This window comes from Hippocampus bargibanti, linkage group LG02 (genome assembly GCF_051943395.1).
Source record: "Hippocampus bargibanti isolate YZ-2025 linkage group LG02, ASM5194339v1, whole genome shotgun sequence".
Classification (NCBI taxonomy): domain Eukaryota; kingdom Metazoa; phylum Chordata; class Actinopteri; order Syngnathiformes; family Syngnathidae; genus Hippocampus; species Hippocampus bargibanti.
Genome location: NC_142735.1, coordinates 21,667,168 through 21,682,508, shown reverse-complemented (window position 1 = coordinate 21,682,508; position 15,341 = coordinate 21,667,168). Strand labels below are relative to the sequence as shown.

At 49.2% G+C, this 15,341-nt stretch overlaps 2 protein-coding genes and 1 non-coding gene across 5 annotated transcripts; 2 read left to right on the top strand and 1 right to left on the bottom strand.

Annotated features, from left to right (window-relative positions):
* The first annotated feature begins 1,258 nt into the window (after nt 1–1,258).
* LOC148901944 (uncharacterized) lies at nt 1,259–10,904 on the top strand. 2 transcript variants are annotated; one of them, XM_088990090.1, is made up of 5 exons: nt 1,259–1,467; nt 2,917–4,859; nt 4,937–5,035; nt 8,039–8,201; nt 10,059–10,904. In XM_088990090.1, exons 2-5 carry the CDS (start codon nt 2,920–2,922, stop codon nt 10,140–10,142), a joined length of 2,286 nt encoding a protein of 761 aa, XP_088846216.1. In that variant the 5' UTR covers nt 1,259–1,467; nt 2,917–2,919; the 3' UTR covers nt 10,143–10,904. The 2 variants fall into 2 exon arrangements, with proteins under 2 accessions (XP_088846216.1, XP_088846215.1); XM_088990089.1 differs by lacking the exon at nt 10,059–10,904 and having other exon boundaries at nt 8,039–8,761.
* On the bottom strand, nt 10,081–14,494 carry LOC148901943 (uncharacterized). Of its 2 annotated transcripts, none has more exons than XM_088990099.1 (4): nt 14,345–14,494; nt 13,603–13,749; nt 11,323–12,297; nt 10,081–10,220 (listed from the first exon to the last, which is right to left on the bottom strand). In XM_088990099.1, exons 2-4 carry the CDS (start codon nt 13,717–13,719, stop codon nt 10,173–10,175), a joined length of 1,140 nt encoding a protein of 379 aa, XP_088846225.1. In that variant the 5' UTR covers nt 13,720–13,749; nt 14,345–14,494; the 3' UTR covers nt 10,081–10,172. The 2 variants fall into 2 exon arrangements, with proteins under 2 accessions (XP_088846225.1, XP_088846224.1); XM_088990098.1 differs by lacking the exon at nt 14,345–14,494 and adding an exon at nt 14,135–14,280.
* A 609-nt stretch (nt 14,495–15,103) lies between these two features.
* trnag-ucc (transfer RNA glycine (anticodon UCC)) lies at nt 15,104–15,175 on the top strand. Its single transcript has one exon. It is a non-coding gene; the product is annotated as a tRNA-Gly (tRNA).
* Nucleotides 15,176–15,341: the final 166 nt, after the last annotated feature.

Sequence of the window (15,341 nt, the reverse complement as noted above, 5' to 3'; positions counted from 1 at the left end):
TAATGTACAGTGACTGTTATACACACCAGCTAAACTGTAGAAATTTAGTTCATATACTAAACGTGTTTGAACGCTTTAATAGCGATATGCAGAAGGACACCAATGCGGTCTCACTGCAGAGCAAGCCAGCACAGTTAGCATAGTCATTGCGCAATGCATGGTGAGGCTCAGCCGGCTCGTCTCTACTTAGTATTTGAACGGTAAATGTGAAAATTCAGCGATTTTGAAAAAAAAATAATCCAAAAATGGTGAAGTTAAATGGAAAAGAACGTTAAAGTACAAATCACTAAATAAATATAACTTTAATTAATTTTGTTATTTGATATTTAAATGCCTCATCTGCCTCCGCTCACTGCACGTCACTGGTAGGGCATAAATATATAATGGTTTAAATTTCAATATGTTGCCTTTGAAATTAAAACGTACCAACATAATCAATTGTGTAGCAATGAAGCCTTGTAAATATTTAATTGTATGTCAGGGTGTCCCCTGACACGGAAGACAGCTGAGATAGGCTTCAGCACCCCCAGCGACCCTAATGAGGAATAAGCGGTACGGAAAATGGATGGATGGATGGATGTTGAAAGGATGATGTGTTTGAGAAGGAAGAGCAAGGAACAGAGAGAATCACTGGCTCAAAAGAACGTTGCACACCATAGGGTATGAGTGCTTCAAGGATTCAAGGTTAAAAATCAGACAGTGTGTTGGGTGGCTGGGCAAAAACTGTGGCTGATCACAAATCCTGAGATAATATGGATTCAGTTTCTTGGAAACGCTTGTGGGAATAAAAAAATGAAGAGAATCAGCCACGTTGTCAATCCATGAACACAAAAGAGGGCATTTCAGTACAATTCATAATGGTGAGTCGACATTTGTGATAAACAGGTATCAATTATCCATAGCATATGTACCGTAAAATCAGAATGAGAAAACCTTTATTCGTCCCACTATGGGGAAATTTGCAAATAAAATGCAAATAAAAACCAGAATCCATTCATTGACTCGAGCAGTAAAAATTGACATTAAATACCATTCGAGTTGTAACAAAACGTGCAAATTAACATTTCTGACTACAAAACCTCACTCGAAAGATAACGTGTTTGCCACATCTAATATGGCAAACGCGCTGGCGTATAACAGTAACATGATAACCCGTTCAGGATGGCTTCTCTCTGAACTGCATCATGAAGGGGAGGTGGGAATATCCGGGTCCTCAAGGTCTTCCGCTTCCGTCCACCTCTGATGACGTGTAGGCGAAGCCGCAAGAAGCAGCTACACCTCAGCTGTCCGTTTGGCGGCCAAGAATCCACAAAAAGTCACTAATGTTTTGACGGGAATGAGGTGTTCTTCTCCTCCTAAAATCCCCCGAGGTCGAGAATCGTGAAAGCTCAAATCTGGCTGCCGACTGAGAAGCGAGACCCTCATGAAAAGGTGCCGGGTCGAGCAACGAAGAGTTATCGCGAGCAGGTATGGAAGCTAACCGCCATAGCATGCTAACATAATCATCAAACATGATCAAATGTAGTCCCGAGAATATCTGTTATTATGAACGGGTCGTATCCAATCTTGCACTGGAATAGCAGACAAATTAAGCGGCTAATATGATGATGATGACATTATTTATTCGTCTCACATTCCCAAAGGAAGAGCAAAGGAGAAAGAAATAGAAAAACAAACTATTAAAGTCAAAATAAATAATAATATGACACAACACAAGACACAGACTGTCATTCGATCTTAGCTACTATTCTGCATCTTCATTGGTTTCTGAAGCAGTTATCAGAATCAGAATCATCTTTATTGCCAAGTATGTAGAACACACAAGGAATTTGTTTCCGGTAGAACACGCTGCACTAGTATCGTCGGCAAAAAAAAAAACTGCTAAGTGGCACTATACAGTTCCATTTTGGCTACTGTTGAAAGAGTTCAAAGAGTTCAAAGAGTTAATGGCTTGGGGGAAGAAGCTGTTTAAATGTCTGCTGGATTTGGTGCGCATGGATCGGTAGCGCCTGCCTGAGGGGAGTAGCTGGAAAAGGTGGTGGGCAGGGTGCGGAGGGTCCAGCAGGATTTTCCGCGCCCTAGTTTGGATTCTTGCAGTGTGCAAGTCCTCGAGAGTGGGTAGGGCGGTGCCAATGATTTTTTTCCGCCGTCCTAACTGTCCGTTGAAGTCGGATTTTGTCCATTTTTGTGGCGGCCCCGAACCAAACAGTGATGGAAGAACACAGGATGGATTCGATGACAGCCGTGTAGAAGTGTTGCAGCACCTCCTGTGGCAGGCCATGCTTCTTTAGTAGCCTCAGGAAGTACATTCTCTGTTGGGCCTTTTTCAGGATAGAGTTGGTGTTGACCTCCCACTTCATGTCCTGGCAGACTGTGATTCCCAGGAACTTGAAGGTCTCAACGATTGAAAGGATGAACCTACCCAGTTTTTGTGTGTTCCTGTAACATCGCCTCACACTTTGTTTTATTGCTAAAATTGTTTTCACATATTATCTGAACTTCACTTTTATTTGACAGAGTGAGGCTCTACTCAAACTCTAAAACTCACTTCCGCCCAACACCCGTAATATTGATTCTCTTCCCCCCATTTTAACCCAACTATTCTAAATCACATTCTCGGTGTAGTTTTATCTCTTCTTGTATTAATTATAATTGTATCTGTTGTTTTATTGTGCTTGTTTTCTGATTGTAAAGGGACCACGAGAGCTTTGAAATGCGCTTATAAATGAAAAGTATTATTATTATTACTCCTGTTGCCTCATGCTAAATAACGATTATTTATTAACAATGAGCAATGTCGTTAGATTATGCCTAAAACACTGTAAATCGTGTTGTTGTCTCTTTCTGCTTCAATTTGGTCGCAAAAATATTGTTTTTCCACAAACGTAGACAAAGTTGCATCTCTTGTGCGCTCAGGTGATGGCCCCCACGGCGATGAAGCTGCGCGTTCGGCGGCGCAACGCCAACAACAATAACAGAAACCGTGGCAATCGGCCGCCCGAGGAAGCCGAGAGGAGCCGGGGAAGTCGCAGGAAGAAGAAGACAAACGCCGAAACGCCGGCGGCCGGATTTTCTTCTCCCGTGCCGTCGGCCCGAGCAGCTGTGACATCGGCAGAGGCGTCGCCCGATTCCAAGTGTCCCATCTGCCTGGATCGCTTCAACAACATGGCGTATTTGGACCGCTGCCTCCACCGCTTCTGTTTTCCATGCATACAAGAGTGGTCACACAACAAGGCCGAGTGTCCTCTGTGCAAGCAGCCCTTCACCTCCATATTGCACTCAGTTCGCGCCGAGGACGACTTCAAGGAGTACACGTTACGACCCACCCCCACTGGCAGCAGTATGGCGGCCACCGTGGCCATGGTGGCCGCCATGGCGTCGGCGGCGAGGAGTGACCAGTTGAGGCTCATGCTGAGAAGGCACCGGGTGGCCGATCCCCCCGAGCCCTCCACCAGGAGCCGGCGAAGAGAAGCGGGAGGAGCGGGGAGGAGCGAGGACGAGCAGGGCGTGTGGGAGTGGTATCTGGACGTCCCTCCGCTTCCTCTGACCTCACATCACCCCGACCCGGACGGCGATCGCGGCGTCGCATTTGATGGCCTGTCGGGCCTCGGTGAAACCGCAGCTGGTCGAGCTTCGCATCGCCTCGTCGCCCGATTGGCCGCCCGGCTGCGTCTGCAGCGAGAAGGGGTGGCGGTGCGCCGTCTGAGGGAGGGCGAGATGGTGGCCTTTCGACGTGCCCTTTATCGCGGCGGCATCCGAGTGAACGGCGTGGCGGGCGCCAGCGCCACCGAGCTGCAGCGAGACATTTCGCTGGACGGCTTCCGCCGGGATCCCCGCCAGCTGGACAGACTGCGGTCTTGGCTGAGGCGCGAGCTGACGGTGCTGTACGGCTCCCGCGGCTCGCTGGTGGACCCCGTGCATGATTTCATTGACGCGCGAATGGCTCGCCGCGGCTTGGAGGATGCTGCCGCCATGGGGGAGGAACTGCAGCCATTTTTGTTGGCGCAAACGCAGCACTTCCTCCACGAGCTGCTTTGCTTCGCCCGCTCGCCGCTCAGCTTGGACGAGTACGACGTCCACGCCGCCTACCATCCGCCGGCCGCCGACGCCAGTGTCTCCGCTTCCAGCTCCGTCATCACCATCTCCGAAGAGGAGGGGGAGGAAGAGCGGCGCCGAGACCAGACACCGGGGCCCTCGCACTCGGCCACCTTGACGTCGCTCCCCTCCAGCCCCGCCCCTCAGGAGGACGAGGGGGAATGTATGATTGTGGGCTACAAAAAGCCCATGGCCGAACGCACGCCGGAACTCGTGCACCTGTCGTCCGACTCTGAGCGCTCGTCGCCCGCCGTCCCGCCCTCCACTTCGGCCGCCTGCCAGGAAAAGGAGCAGCCTGCGGTGGGTTCGCTGAGTTCAATCTACACGCTCAGTCCGCCGCCGCAGACGCCTGCTGACAAAAAGAAGAAGAAAAAGAAAAGGCATAGCAGGAAACGCGGCACTTTGGCCAACCCCAACCGCTCCATTTATCCCGCCATGATGCGATGCCTTTCCTACTCCAGCCTGGAGTCTGGTTCTCCTCTGGCCCTCAGCCCGCCGGACTACAGCTGGGGATTTTCCTCCTCTTCCTCCTCGTTCTCCTCCTCATTGTCCTGTTCATCCTCCTCTTCCCCCAACTGCTCCTCTTCGCCGCGACCGCCATCCCCTCTCTCACCGTCGCGCTCCGGTACGGAGAAACCCAGCGGGAAGAGGAAGTACAAGAGCCGACACCTGGACGAGCGCAGCCACCCCGGCAACAGGCAGCGAGGGACGGGGCGCAGTAAGAGAAAGAGCGACTCGGGCAAGATGGCCGCTGGTAGCAACAGGTCAGAGCTTCTCACCCTCTACTTTTTTCATGGCATTTTTTTCATTTCTTCAAATCCTTTTTTTGCCCACCCCGCAGCGCAAGAGGGCTCCAACATGAGCGCAGTCCCAGTGTGGAGATTGTGTTTGAAGGCACCGCTTCACCCAAGCGGCATCGTAAAACCCAGCGACCCGCCAGGTAAAAAAGATAATAATAAAATTAAATTACCATGACAACCAATCAATCAAAGCCACATTTTCGTCACAACCAGAATCCAATAACAGAAACATTCTGACACACACACACACACACACACACGTAAAGTAAATGAGCAAATAATAAATACATAAATAAAAACAACAGTGAATGAAAATACAATAAAAAATAAATATGTAGATCAAGAAATAAAAACAACAATGGAAATGAAAATAAAATAAATACATTAAATCACCAACAATGAATGAAAATGCTATAACTAAATATAAATAATTAGATAAATAAATAAAAAGAACAATGGTGATTGAAAATACACTAAATAAATAAATATAAATACATATTGTGATGTCATGAGAGGCTAGCTCTCAGCGGGGCAGGACAAGGAGTGCAATGGGCGACAGATTTGAATGCAAACAAAGATTTTAATAAAGGCTTTCAGGGGGAATTCACAAGCAAAAAGGCAAGAATAGCGTCCCTTCCAACTCTTAAATCATAATAAAGTCTCTTCTGAGGTGAAACTGAAGACAGAGTTCTTTTCCATGTGTTTCTAGGCCTCACCCCTCTTGATGTCCTTCCTAGGTAGCCTAGCCACTGTCACGGTTTGCGAGGTGGTGATGCGGGTGCGGATCCCAAGAAGCAGGCAGGAGTGAGTAGGGGGTTGTTTGACAAATTGTATTAAATTAAAGGTCAGCAGGAACAAAATGTGAAACATCAGAATGGAAAAAATACAAAGTAGCAAAAGAAGACCAAAAGTAAAAGTCCGCCAAGGTTAAACAAACACATGCACAGCATGCAGCAAACAAGCAGCAAACAATGAACCGTCACCGGATGGTCGTGCCAGGTGTCCTTTTAAGCGTCAGTGATTATAACGACCAGCACCTGCGAGGCTGTCTGCAGGGCTGACGTCACTACCCGTTGGTCACCAATCTGATCGGGACAACCAGCACCTGTGCAGGTGTAGGCGGGGCCGACAGCGCCCCCCGTTGGTCGGCAACCAGATCATGACAGTACCCCCCCTTCAAGGGGCTGCTTCCAGAAGTCCCAACAGTCTCCCAAAAGGTCCACTCGCCAGGGAACGGTCGGTGGAGAGGGCAACCGCTGCCTCTCCAGCATACGACGGGCGGCGGCCTGATGGGAACGGGACTCGGCCTGGGGTGGACGAAGACGCGGCACGGAGCGTCGTGGGCGTGAGTGCGATCCCTCTCGCACGTTCACGCGACGGCGCATGGCTCAACGTGGACGTCGAACTGCCAGGCGCAGAATGGCACCCCGTACGGCCGTATGGGACCGGGACTCGGCCGGACGCCGACGTGGGCGTGAACTGCCCGGCACCGGGGGAACGAGACCAGTCCAGAGCCGCTCCGGGATCCAGCGGTGAGTGGGGTCTCGGACTGACATTGACGCGTACGTTGCACGGCTCGTCGTGGATGAGACTCAATTCGTCATGCACGACGACAGCGTGGCTGGACGTGGGCGTGCAATGCCAGACACCCAGTGTCACCCTGGACGGCCACCTGGAAGGAGGTCTTGGCCAGACGTTTACGTGGACGTTACGGCTCGTCCAGTGATGCAATTCAAACTCGACGAGGCTCGGGCTAACGTGGACGTAGCATTGCCAGGCACAGGGTGGAAATGAGACGGGTCCGATGTACCTGCGGGATCCGATGGTTGGTCGGTTCATTCTGTCACGGTTTGCGAGGTGGTGATGGCGGGTGCGGATCCCAAGAAGCAGGCAGGAGTGAGTAGGAGGTTGTTTGACAAATTGTATTAAATTAAAGGTCAGCAGGAACAAAATGTGAAACATCAGAATGGAAAAAATACAAAGTAGCAAAAGAAGACCAAAAGTAAAAGTCCGCCAAGGTTAAACAAACACATGCACAGCATGCAGCAAACAATGAATCGACACCGGATGGTCATGCCGGGTGTCCTTTTAAGTGTCAGTGATTATAACGACCAGCACCTGCGAGGCTGTCTGCGGGGCTGACGTCACTACCCGTTGGTCACCAATCTGATCGGGACGACCAGCACCTGTGCAGGTGCAGGCGGGGCCGACAGCGCCCCCCGTTGTTCGCCAACCAGATCATGACAGCCACCATTAGCAAGGTTCCAAATCTGGTGTTCCGTGTTATGGTCCCAACTGGCGACGAGTTCCATGCAGCAATCGGTTTTTCGGTGTTTCTCCACAGAGGACAACAATGGAGCTTGTCTCCCCGGCCACCGCACTCAGAGACTCTCTGCCTTAAAAGCCTTGCATGCCAATCAAGCCGTGATCAGCCACGGGTGTGGGGTTTGGATTGCTGCCTTCTACCAGATGGGGCCAAAACTCTCTCTGGGTGGAGCCACCTTAGGGGAATATATTTCCCCTCCAGGACCCGGCCTCTCGTGACATCACAATACATACATGAAAACATGAACAGTGAATGAAAACACAATCTATAAATAATACAATATAATAAACAACTAAATAGGTGGATAAGTAGGTAAATTAAAACACCAATGGTGAATGAAAATGCAGTAAATAAATAAATATAAATAAATACATAAATAAAAACACCAACCGTGAATGCAAGTTCAATGAATAAATAAACATAATAAGTGAATAAGTAGATAAATAAATTAAAAACACCAACGGTGAATGAAAATACAATAAATATAGATATATACATACCTAAATAAAAACACCAACAATGAATGAAAATACAATAAATATGAGTAAATAAATAAGTGGATAAGTAGATAAATAAAAACATTAATGGTCAAAGTCAGTTTATTGTCAATTATGCTAATATGCATGACATACATCACAGATGAAATTAATGTCCTTTCAAAATGGCGACCTACGCACCAGTGAATTTGTACAACAACAAATATAGCAATACCGGAAACAAATCGGTTTTTCCAGGTGCCGTTTGTTTGTTTTTGTTTTTTTTTTTCAGCCAAAATTTGAGAACCGACCAATCTTGACATACGCTGTCGCTGTTGCAGGATGCCGCCCGTCATCACGCTGGACAGCAGCAACGACGAAGACGAGTCGTGGTGTCTTCCCGTCGTCCCATTGGTGCAATCGGACCGCGCCGTCGTCTCGGACACGATGGCGGACGTTCAGGACGGCAGCTTTTCAAATCTTGAGCAAGCGGCCGCCTGCCAGGTAAGAAGCGACCCCTCCCCACTGATGCCGGCGCCGCCACTCAAACTTCTGGATGAAGGCGACCAGGAGGAAGAGGCCAGCTTTTTCCCGCCTTCCTCCTCCCTTGACTTACTATCTCACACCACTGACCTCTTCCAAATGGACCCGACTGCCGGGGATGACCTCAGCACCCTGTCCTCCCCTTCCCTCATTGCCCCGCCTTCCCCTTCTATCAGCGCCCCTCCCTCCCCTTCCATCATGTCATGCCCCCTCTGATGTCACTGCTCTCTCTCTCTCTCTCCCAACCGTGGCTCCAATTGTGCTTTTGTACTGCCTTCTTGACGTTCAACCCTGTTTCCATGGAAACGTGCCCAGGACTCCATTCAAATCCAACCATGTTCATTTATGGCCACCGGATGGCGCCACCGAGTGTTTCAAAATATACCGAAAGTGTTTTTTAAGTGTTTTTAATGTGAAATTGGGTAACAGTGAGTATGTGGATGACCACACGCACGCGCGCACGCATACACACGCGCACAAAGGTGATGACAATAAACACTTTCAAGGGATTTAAACATGTCCATCATTGTGTGGAAGCATTTTCCCCGCCACGCCCACATCGGAGCACACAAGTGCTGGTCCATTGTTAGCAGTTTCCTAGCAACAAAGCGCTCTGTTGTCAAGGACGACCGGCGTTCTGCCTCGCCAGTATGGGGGTTGACGAGCACGCACTATGATCCAATGGCTGGCGCGCACGCGCGGCAGCCATTGCTGACACTTCCTCGTTCCTTGTTGTCATTTTTGTCTTTTCCACCAGCACATTTGTGGTACTTGTAGTCCGCCTGAGGAAAGTTAGCGTTTGAAACGCGTCCCACGCCAAGTCTTGCCGGATCATTGTCGGCGGTTGAAGAAAAAGAAGTGGTGTGCTCTGTTGAGGTTGTTCACACAACGTCATCACGGACGCCTTGTCAAATCCGTGTATCTTTCGTCCGACATCTTGGATTGGCAACCAATCAACAAAAATGACACAGTGACTGATTACTTATGTCTTTTTTAATCCTTGATCCAAAAAATGAGAAAAACTGCCTGAGTTAAAAAAAAAATTCAAGCCTCAAAGGATTTTAATCATCAATTTAATCCAAGTTATGCATTGATTTTTTTGGGTGGGGTTAGGTATATATAATGTATTTTGGACAACTGTCCCCATTTCAAGCTCAAATAACTCCAGACCCACTTAATTTAGGAAATTACTTTTTTTCTGATGAAAGAAGTCTAAGGTTTCTTATGACGCATTGAATATTGATGTAGTCCTAAAACTCAACTGGACTGTGGGTCCTGCAATTTGAGTGAAAATGGAGTGGACACATTTTTGCACGTTGCAGTGAATGATTTAAGAAACTGAAAGATTCAAATATTTGTCATTTACATTTATGTTCACTTAGTTGTCGATTAATCAAGAAAAAATTATCTTTAAATTCAACACCAATCAGCGTAACAGTGGCATATAATAATAATAATGCATTTTATTTGTAAGTGCCTTTCAAAACTCTCAAGGACACTTTACAGTCAAATAATATCAATATATGATTTTTAATAATTCAATTTGAGACTTCAGATTAATGCGAAATTTAAAAAAAGGTCCGATTGAAATTGATTAAATATTTAATTAGCTTTGCGTCACATTGACGTTTGGGGATAATCATTACTAGCATGCTAGCTGCTACCACATCAATCCATTACATTTTTATATTTTACTGGAATTTGTTTTATATATTTTCCTCATCGTAAAACTGATATATGAAAAATATGTTTGCATCAGATTAAAAAAAAAAATCACTAAATAATCAGTCACTTGTCTTTTTTTTTTTTTTAAAAAAGGAGCGACACACGGATTTCTCCACCGCAAGCAGCCAACGGGCGGGCACCTTGTGCCCTCAGTCCAGTGCCAGCGTGCCAGCGTAGCTTCTTGTTTAAACCCCCCCGGGGGGCCGACTAGAAGAACCACCGGAAAGCCTCGCCGGTCGGGACAGATGGCGGCCTCTAAAGAAAAAACAAAAATGTGTGAGCAACTCCATAAACCTTCTGACCACACACACACACACACACACACACACACACACACACACACACACACACACACACACACACACACACACACACACACACACACACACACACATGTGCACGCCATGTCGCAACTCACGCTAACTTCACGGCTTCAATTCGCGTGTAATTGCCAAAGATTAGCCTAATGTGCTAACACATGGGGATCCTGTCGGGTGTGTGTGTGTGTGTGTGAGAGTGTGTGCGCTAATTAGCTACGGTTTGTAGCGACTCTCACGGGAGGAAGTGAGGATGAATGAAGATGTCGTCCAGGTCCGGCAACACTCATTAATTGAGCCACACACACATACACACAAATTTAGATAGTACGAAAAGAAAACGGGAGGCAAATAATGCCAATTTTGCCTCATGTTGATCCTTCAAAATAAAAAACTGGTCCACACAGTTGTTGATTGTAACAACATAATATTCTAGCTGAAATAGTTCTAATTATCATTAATGAACCCGCTATTGAAGAACAAAAAAGAAAATGGTGTGACAGTGGCGTTGTATGGACAGAAGATGGCGACCAGTGTGAGGGCCTTCAAATTTGACATTTTATTTTGAAAACGCAACGTTTGTTAGGATTTTTGCGCAAGTGCTTAAGATTGAATGACTATCTTTTGTGTTGTGTCACATTATTTGTTCTTTTGTTGTTGTTTGACTTTGAGATGACGTGGCGAGAGTGGCTGCCTTAAAAGCGGCTCCTGTATTTTGTTTTTCTACTTCTTTCTTTCCTTTCCTCTTTCTTTCATCGCTTTGCTGCTGTGAAATCTAAATGTCTCCACTGTGAGACTAATAAAGGCTAATCCAAATGAGCCTAAATCAGGAACTAGAATTAATCTTGAAAAGAAAAACATTTTTGTCCTTTTGCTTCATACGGATTTGAAATCACGATTGACTGAAATTGGCAGTGAAGGAATCCGAAATTGCCTTGAAGAGCAGCGCAAAATACTCAGTTGGCTGGAGTGGCGGAACGTGGTGTACCTGCACCTGTCGGCGTTTAATGACACCACGGGTTCCGAGGGCCGAGCCTTACCTCGAGCGCCCCTCCTCCGCCTCCCCCGGGCTTCTTCTTGAGTTCCTCGCACTTCCTGAACTTGCAGATCTGGTGGCCTGTCTTCCTGTTGCGGCAGGACGAGCAGACGCCGCAGTTGATGAGCCGCCGGCACGGTCCGCACACGCCGCAGCGCTTCCGCTTCCTCTTGGACGACGACGATGAGGACGACGAGGAGGGTGGCGACAGGACGGCGCCCCCCGTGGCCACGCCGGACGACGAGGGCGAGGACGAGGAGGGGCAGGGCGAGGAGCCGGCGTGCTGCTGGCAGTCCGCGGGCCCCCGCTGGCCGCCCGTCATCTGGAAGGCGCTGCCGGCGTCCGACATCCCGCCCGCCGCCGTCGAACCCATCGCCATGACGATGACTCCCGGGGGTAAGCCCAGTCCTCCCAGGAAGCCGCTTCCCAGAACCCCGCCCCCGTTGCAGCTGCCCCCCTCGGATAGGCCCATCACATCGGGGTGGGCGTGTCCCTGCTTGCCCGCGCCGCAGTCGCCGCCGTAGCCGGGCAGGAAGTTGGCATTGCTGGCCGCCATGGGGTGGTGGTGAGCCGTTTGGGGGACCGGAAGTGAGGCGGCGGAGTGTTTTTCAGTTCGCCCGCCGTCCTCCGCCCCCCCGCCCTGGGCCATGGCGCTCCCGTGGGGGTGCGAGGGGGTCATGTGACCGGCGGAGGCCGCCGGGTGGTGGCGGTGGTGCGCCCCGCCGGGTTTGGGTCGGCCCCAGAAGACGGCCGCCGGGTGGTTGACGTTGTCGTGGCAGCCCCAGGGCGCCGTGGCCATGGCCCCCAGTCTGGTGGCGGCGGGGGGGAAGATGGGGGCGGCCGCCGCCAAGCGCGCCGCCAGCTTGGCCGACTGCGGGAAGTTGCCCACGTCCACGTTGGTCTTGTAAAAACTGGCGATGGACGAGCGGTAGCGGTCCATCTCGCTGCTGTAGTCCAGCATGGGCGCCAGCGTGGACACCTGGGGGGTGGTGGGGGACACAAACCACATCCAGGTCTGTTTTTATTTCTTTCATTCATCTACATTATAACGAGATAATTTCAAATTAAAAGTCTACAAGGCGCAAAAACAAATCAATCAAGACGCTCTTACTGATCTCGCATAAAATTAACTCATTCACTGACATTCCCGAATTTAGTCACAAATTGAAAATATGACGTGGAGCGCCATTCCCAAATTTGTTCGGGTTTTGGTTTTTCTTGCAGGGGGTTGTTGATAAAGCCCTGGTCAGACCTCTGGCGATGATTTTCCCCTCCACGAGGGGGCAGCATTTTCCTTTTTTCCATGTTAGCGCTTTGTTCTAGCTTCAGCTGTTGTTAAAGTGCTATCGAAACCAATATGTATGTAGTATTGTATTTTGTACAGCTGCCCCCATTTCAAGCTCAGATAACTCCAGACCCATATAACTTAGGAATGAACTTTTTTCTGATGAAAGAAGAGAGTAATGTTTCTTACGCTGAATTGAATGTTTATGTAGTTTTCACAGCCATATAAATCACGATGTATGTATTGTAATGTAATTTGGACAACTGTCCCCATTTCAAGCTCAAATAACTCCAGACCCACTTAATTTAGAAGATTACTTTTTTTCTGATGAAAGAAGTCCAAGGTTTCTTATGATGCATTGAATATTGATGTAGTCCTAAAACTCAATATTCTGTGGGTCCTGCAATTTGAGTGAAAATGACAAAAACCCTGGCACTGGAGTGGACACATTTTTGCACGTCGTCTGCCAGTGAAAGAGTTAAAACGTAATGTTAAAAATCTTTTTTTTATTTATTATGAAACGCACAAGGCAACCTGTGTGTATGTTATGATCCAAAAGTCGCTTCAAATAAAATATAAAATAAATATGGATTTGCGGATTATATTTTGGACCAATTAATCGGAAAAAGGCCGGCAAACGTGTAAGGTTTGCAACTTGAAAGATAGCCGTCACGACATGTCATCTATCGTGATAAGCGCCTTGATGACAGCTAAACTCGGTTCACCGTTTAGCACGTCAAAAATTGACGAAGCAACGTGTCATGTCACTCAAGTCACATCAAAAGCTATGCAAGGGCTTAAATCACGTGACTTGAGTCAATTGATTTTTTTAAGGCTTGATTGGCTTAATTTGGATTTGTCGGAAACTTTCCGATCAAGATTTATTGACAAGTTGACCCGCCCACGACAAATTGCCCCCTCACACAAACTTGATTTTTTTCCCCCTTGTCAGTTTCACGCAACGTCAAAATTTTATGACTCAAATGGTCTTGGACTCACCTGGCCTTGACCCCCGTAACCGTGGTGATTGGGGTGATGGTGCGAAGAGGCGGAGCTTCGCTGCAGCACGGACGACAGGTCGCTCTCCACGCACACGCCACTCGTCATGCCCGACATGGCCGCCGCCCACACCTTTTGTTTACTTTCCTGCAAAGGGGTTACAAAACAAACAGGCTGACTTCCTGTGACCTCTGACCTATAGCGGTGAAGCGGTCGTGTGACAGCAGCGCACCCTGGAGGTGGGACTAATTATCCGGTCAGCGTGACAGAAGGTCACGGCGGCCGCCGACCGTGAGAGGAAACCACTCTCCTGGGCGGCACATTAACGCTCCCCCCCCCCCCAGCCGCCTCCTCCTTCTTCACACCGCCTCCCCCTTTATCCCACAGGCGCAGCGGGAGGAAGACAAGGGGGGAGGGGGGATCTTGAAGGCGGCTCGTAAAAGGCTAAAAAGCGTGAAGGCGGCATGCGGTGGTCCAACGCGCGCACGCACGCACGCATAGAAGGAGAAGAGGAGGAGATGAGGCTACTCACCAGGCCCGCGAGGACGACAAGAGGAAGAGGAGGACCGTCTGGGAATTAGCCCGCCACGGATCATGGCTGGCGGGGAAGGAGATGGAGAGTGGAGGAGGAGGGAGGGTGGGAGAGGAGCACCGGGAGGGATTTGTCGGTCTGTCAGTGGCGGGGAAGGGGGGGGGGGTGGTGGGGGTGATGGATAATGGGGGTGGGGGGGCGTATAATCACCTGGGCTTGGCACAAGCGAGCTCGCGCGAGGCAGGAGGAAGGAGTTCAATTAGCAGGTGGCGTGGAGACAGCGAGAGACCCTGCAGGGGGGGTGGGGGCGATGAATAATGGCGGAGGTTATGAACGAATACGTGCGTCGTCCTCACGGCGCGGCGGAGGGGAGGGGGGGGTGAAGAGCTGATGTGAAGCGGGGTTGGGGGGGCTTGTTGGCAGGCTGATGCTCGCTGACAGGAAGGGGGAGGGGTAGCGCGTGTCGGCTCGTGCCCTCCGCTGCGTCTGGCGCCACCCGTGGCCGCGCGCTGCGTGGCGTCTGATTGGCGCCCGGGGAGGAAGAGGAGGCGGTAAAGTGTGAAGATGATTGGCGGCTCGCCAGGATGATACGCACGCGCACATCCCAGCGCGTACACGCACGCACGCGCGCGCGGGCCAGTAAGAGGCCTGTGCAGTCGTTAGTCACCATCTTCATTTATCAGAGGTCGCAGTTCGGCGTTGGTCCGGCGCGTTGGGTGGTCCGCTGACCTTTGACCCCCTTCCCAAAACAAAAATGAATTTGAAATAGGCGCATGTTACACCGCCCTCGAGTGGATTACAGTTGAAGGTGCAACATTATAAGCCATAAACGACTCCTTCACATTGAGCAGCTGACAAATAAAAAGGGAGGGGAAACTACATATATTGGTAATAAATATTATGTATGGTAATGATGAAAATTTCACGTATGACACTTTGTTATACAACTTTTACCGCAGATCCTCACAGGCGTTGGTGGTATAGTGGTGAGCATAGCTGCCTTCCAAGCAGTTGACCCGGGTTCGATTCCCGGCCAACGCAAACCTTTTCCGTACTTTTTTTTTAGTCAACACGAACTCGCTCGCGCTTCCTTTTCGACATTTTCGACAAAACTTGGATGTATCACAAAAATTACCATGCTCAAAAAAATATTAAAATCCTCAAAATATTTTTCATCTCAAGATGATTGTACACTATATTGACTTAG

What these genes read in the sequence shown, in the direction of transcription:
- LOC148901944 (XM_088990089.1), top strand. Translation starts at nt 2,920, where the DNA reads ATGGCCCCCACGGCGATGAAGCTGCGCGTTCGGCGGCGCAACGCCAAC. An exon ending in ATGGCCGCTGGTAGCAACAG is followed by an intron (nt 4,860 to 4,936) that starts GTCAGAGCTTCT and finishes CCCACCCCGCAG; the next exon opens with CGCAAGAGGGCTCCAACATG. An exon ending in AAAACCCAGCGACCCGCCAG is followed by an intron (nt 5,036 to 8,038) that starts GTAAAAAAGATA and finishes TCGCTGTTGCAG; the next exon opens with GATGCCGCCCGTCATCACGC.
- LOC148901943 (XM_088990099.1), bottom strand. Translation starts at nt 13,719, where the DNA reads ATGTCGGGCATGACGAGTGGCGTGTGCGTGGAGAGCGACCTGTCGTCC. An exon ending in GTTACGGGGGTCAAGGCCAG is followed by an intron (nt 12,298 to 13,602) that starts GTGAGTCCAAGA and finishes ACCACCCCCCAG; the next exon opens with GTGTCCACGCTGGCGCCCAT. An exon ending in GCGGAGGAGGGGCGCTCGAG is followed by an intron (nt 10,221 to 11,322) that starts GTAAGGCTCGGC and finishes TTTTTTCTTTAG; the next exon opens with AGGCCGCCATCTGTCCCGAC.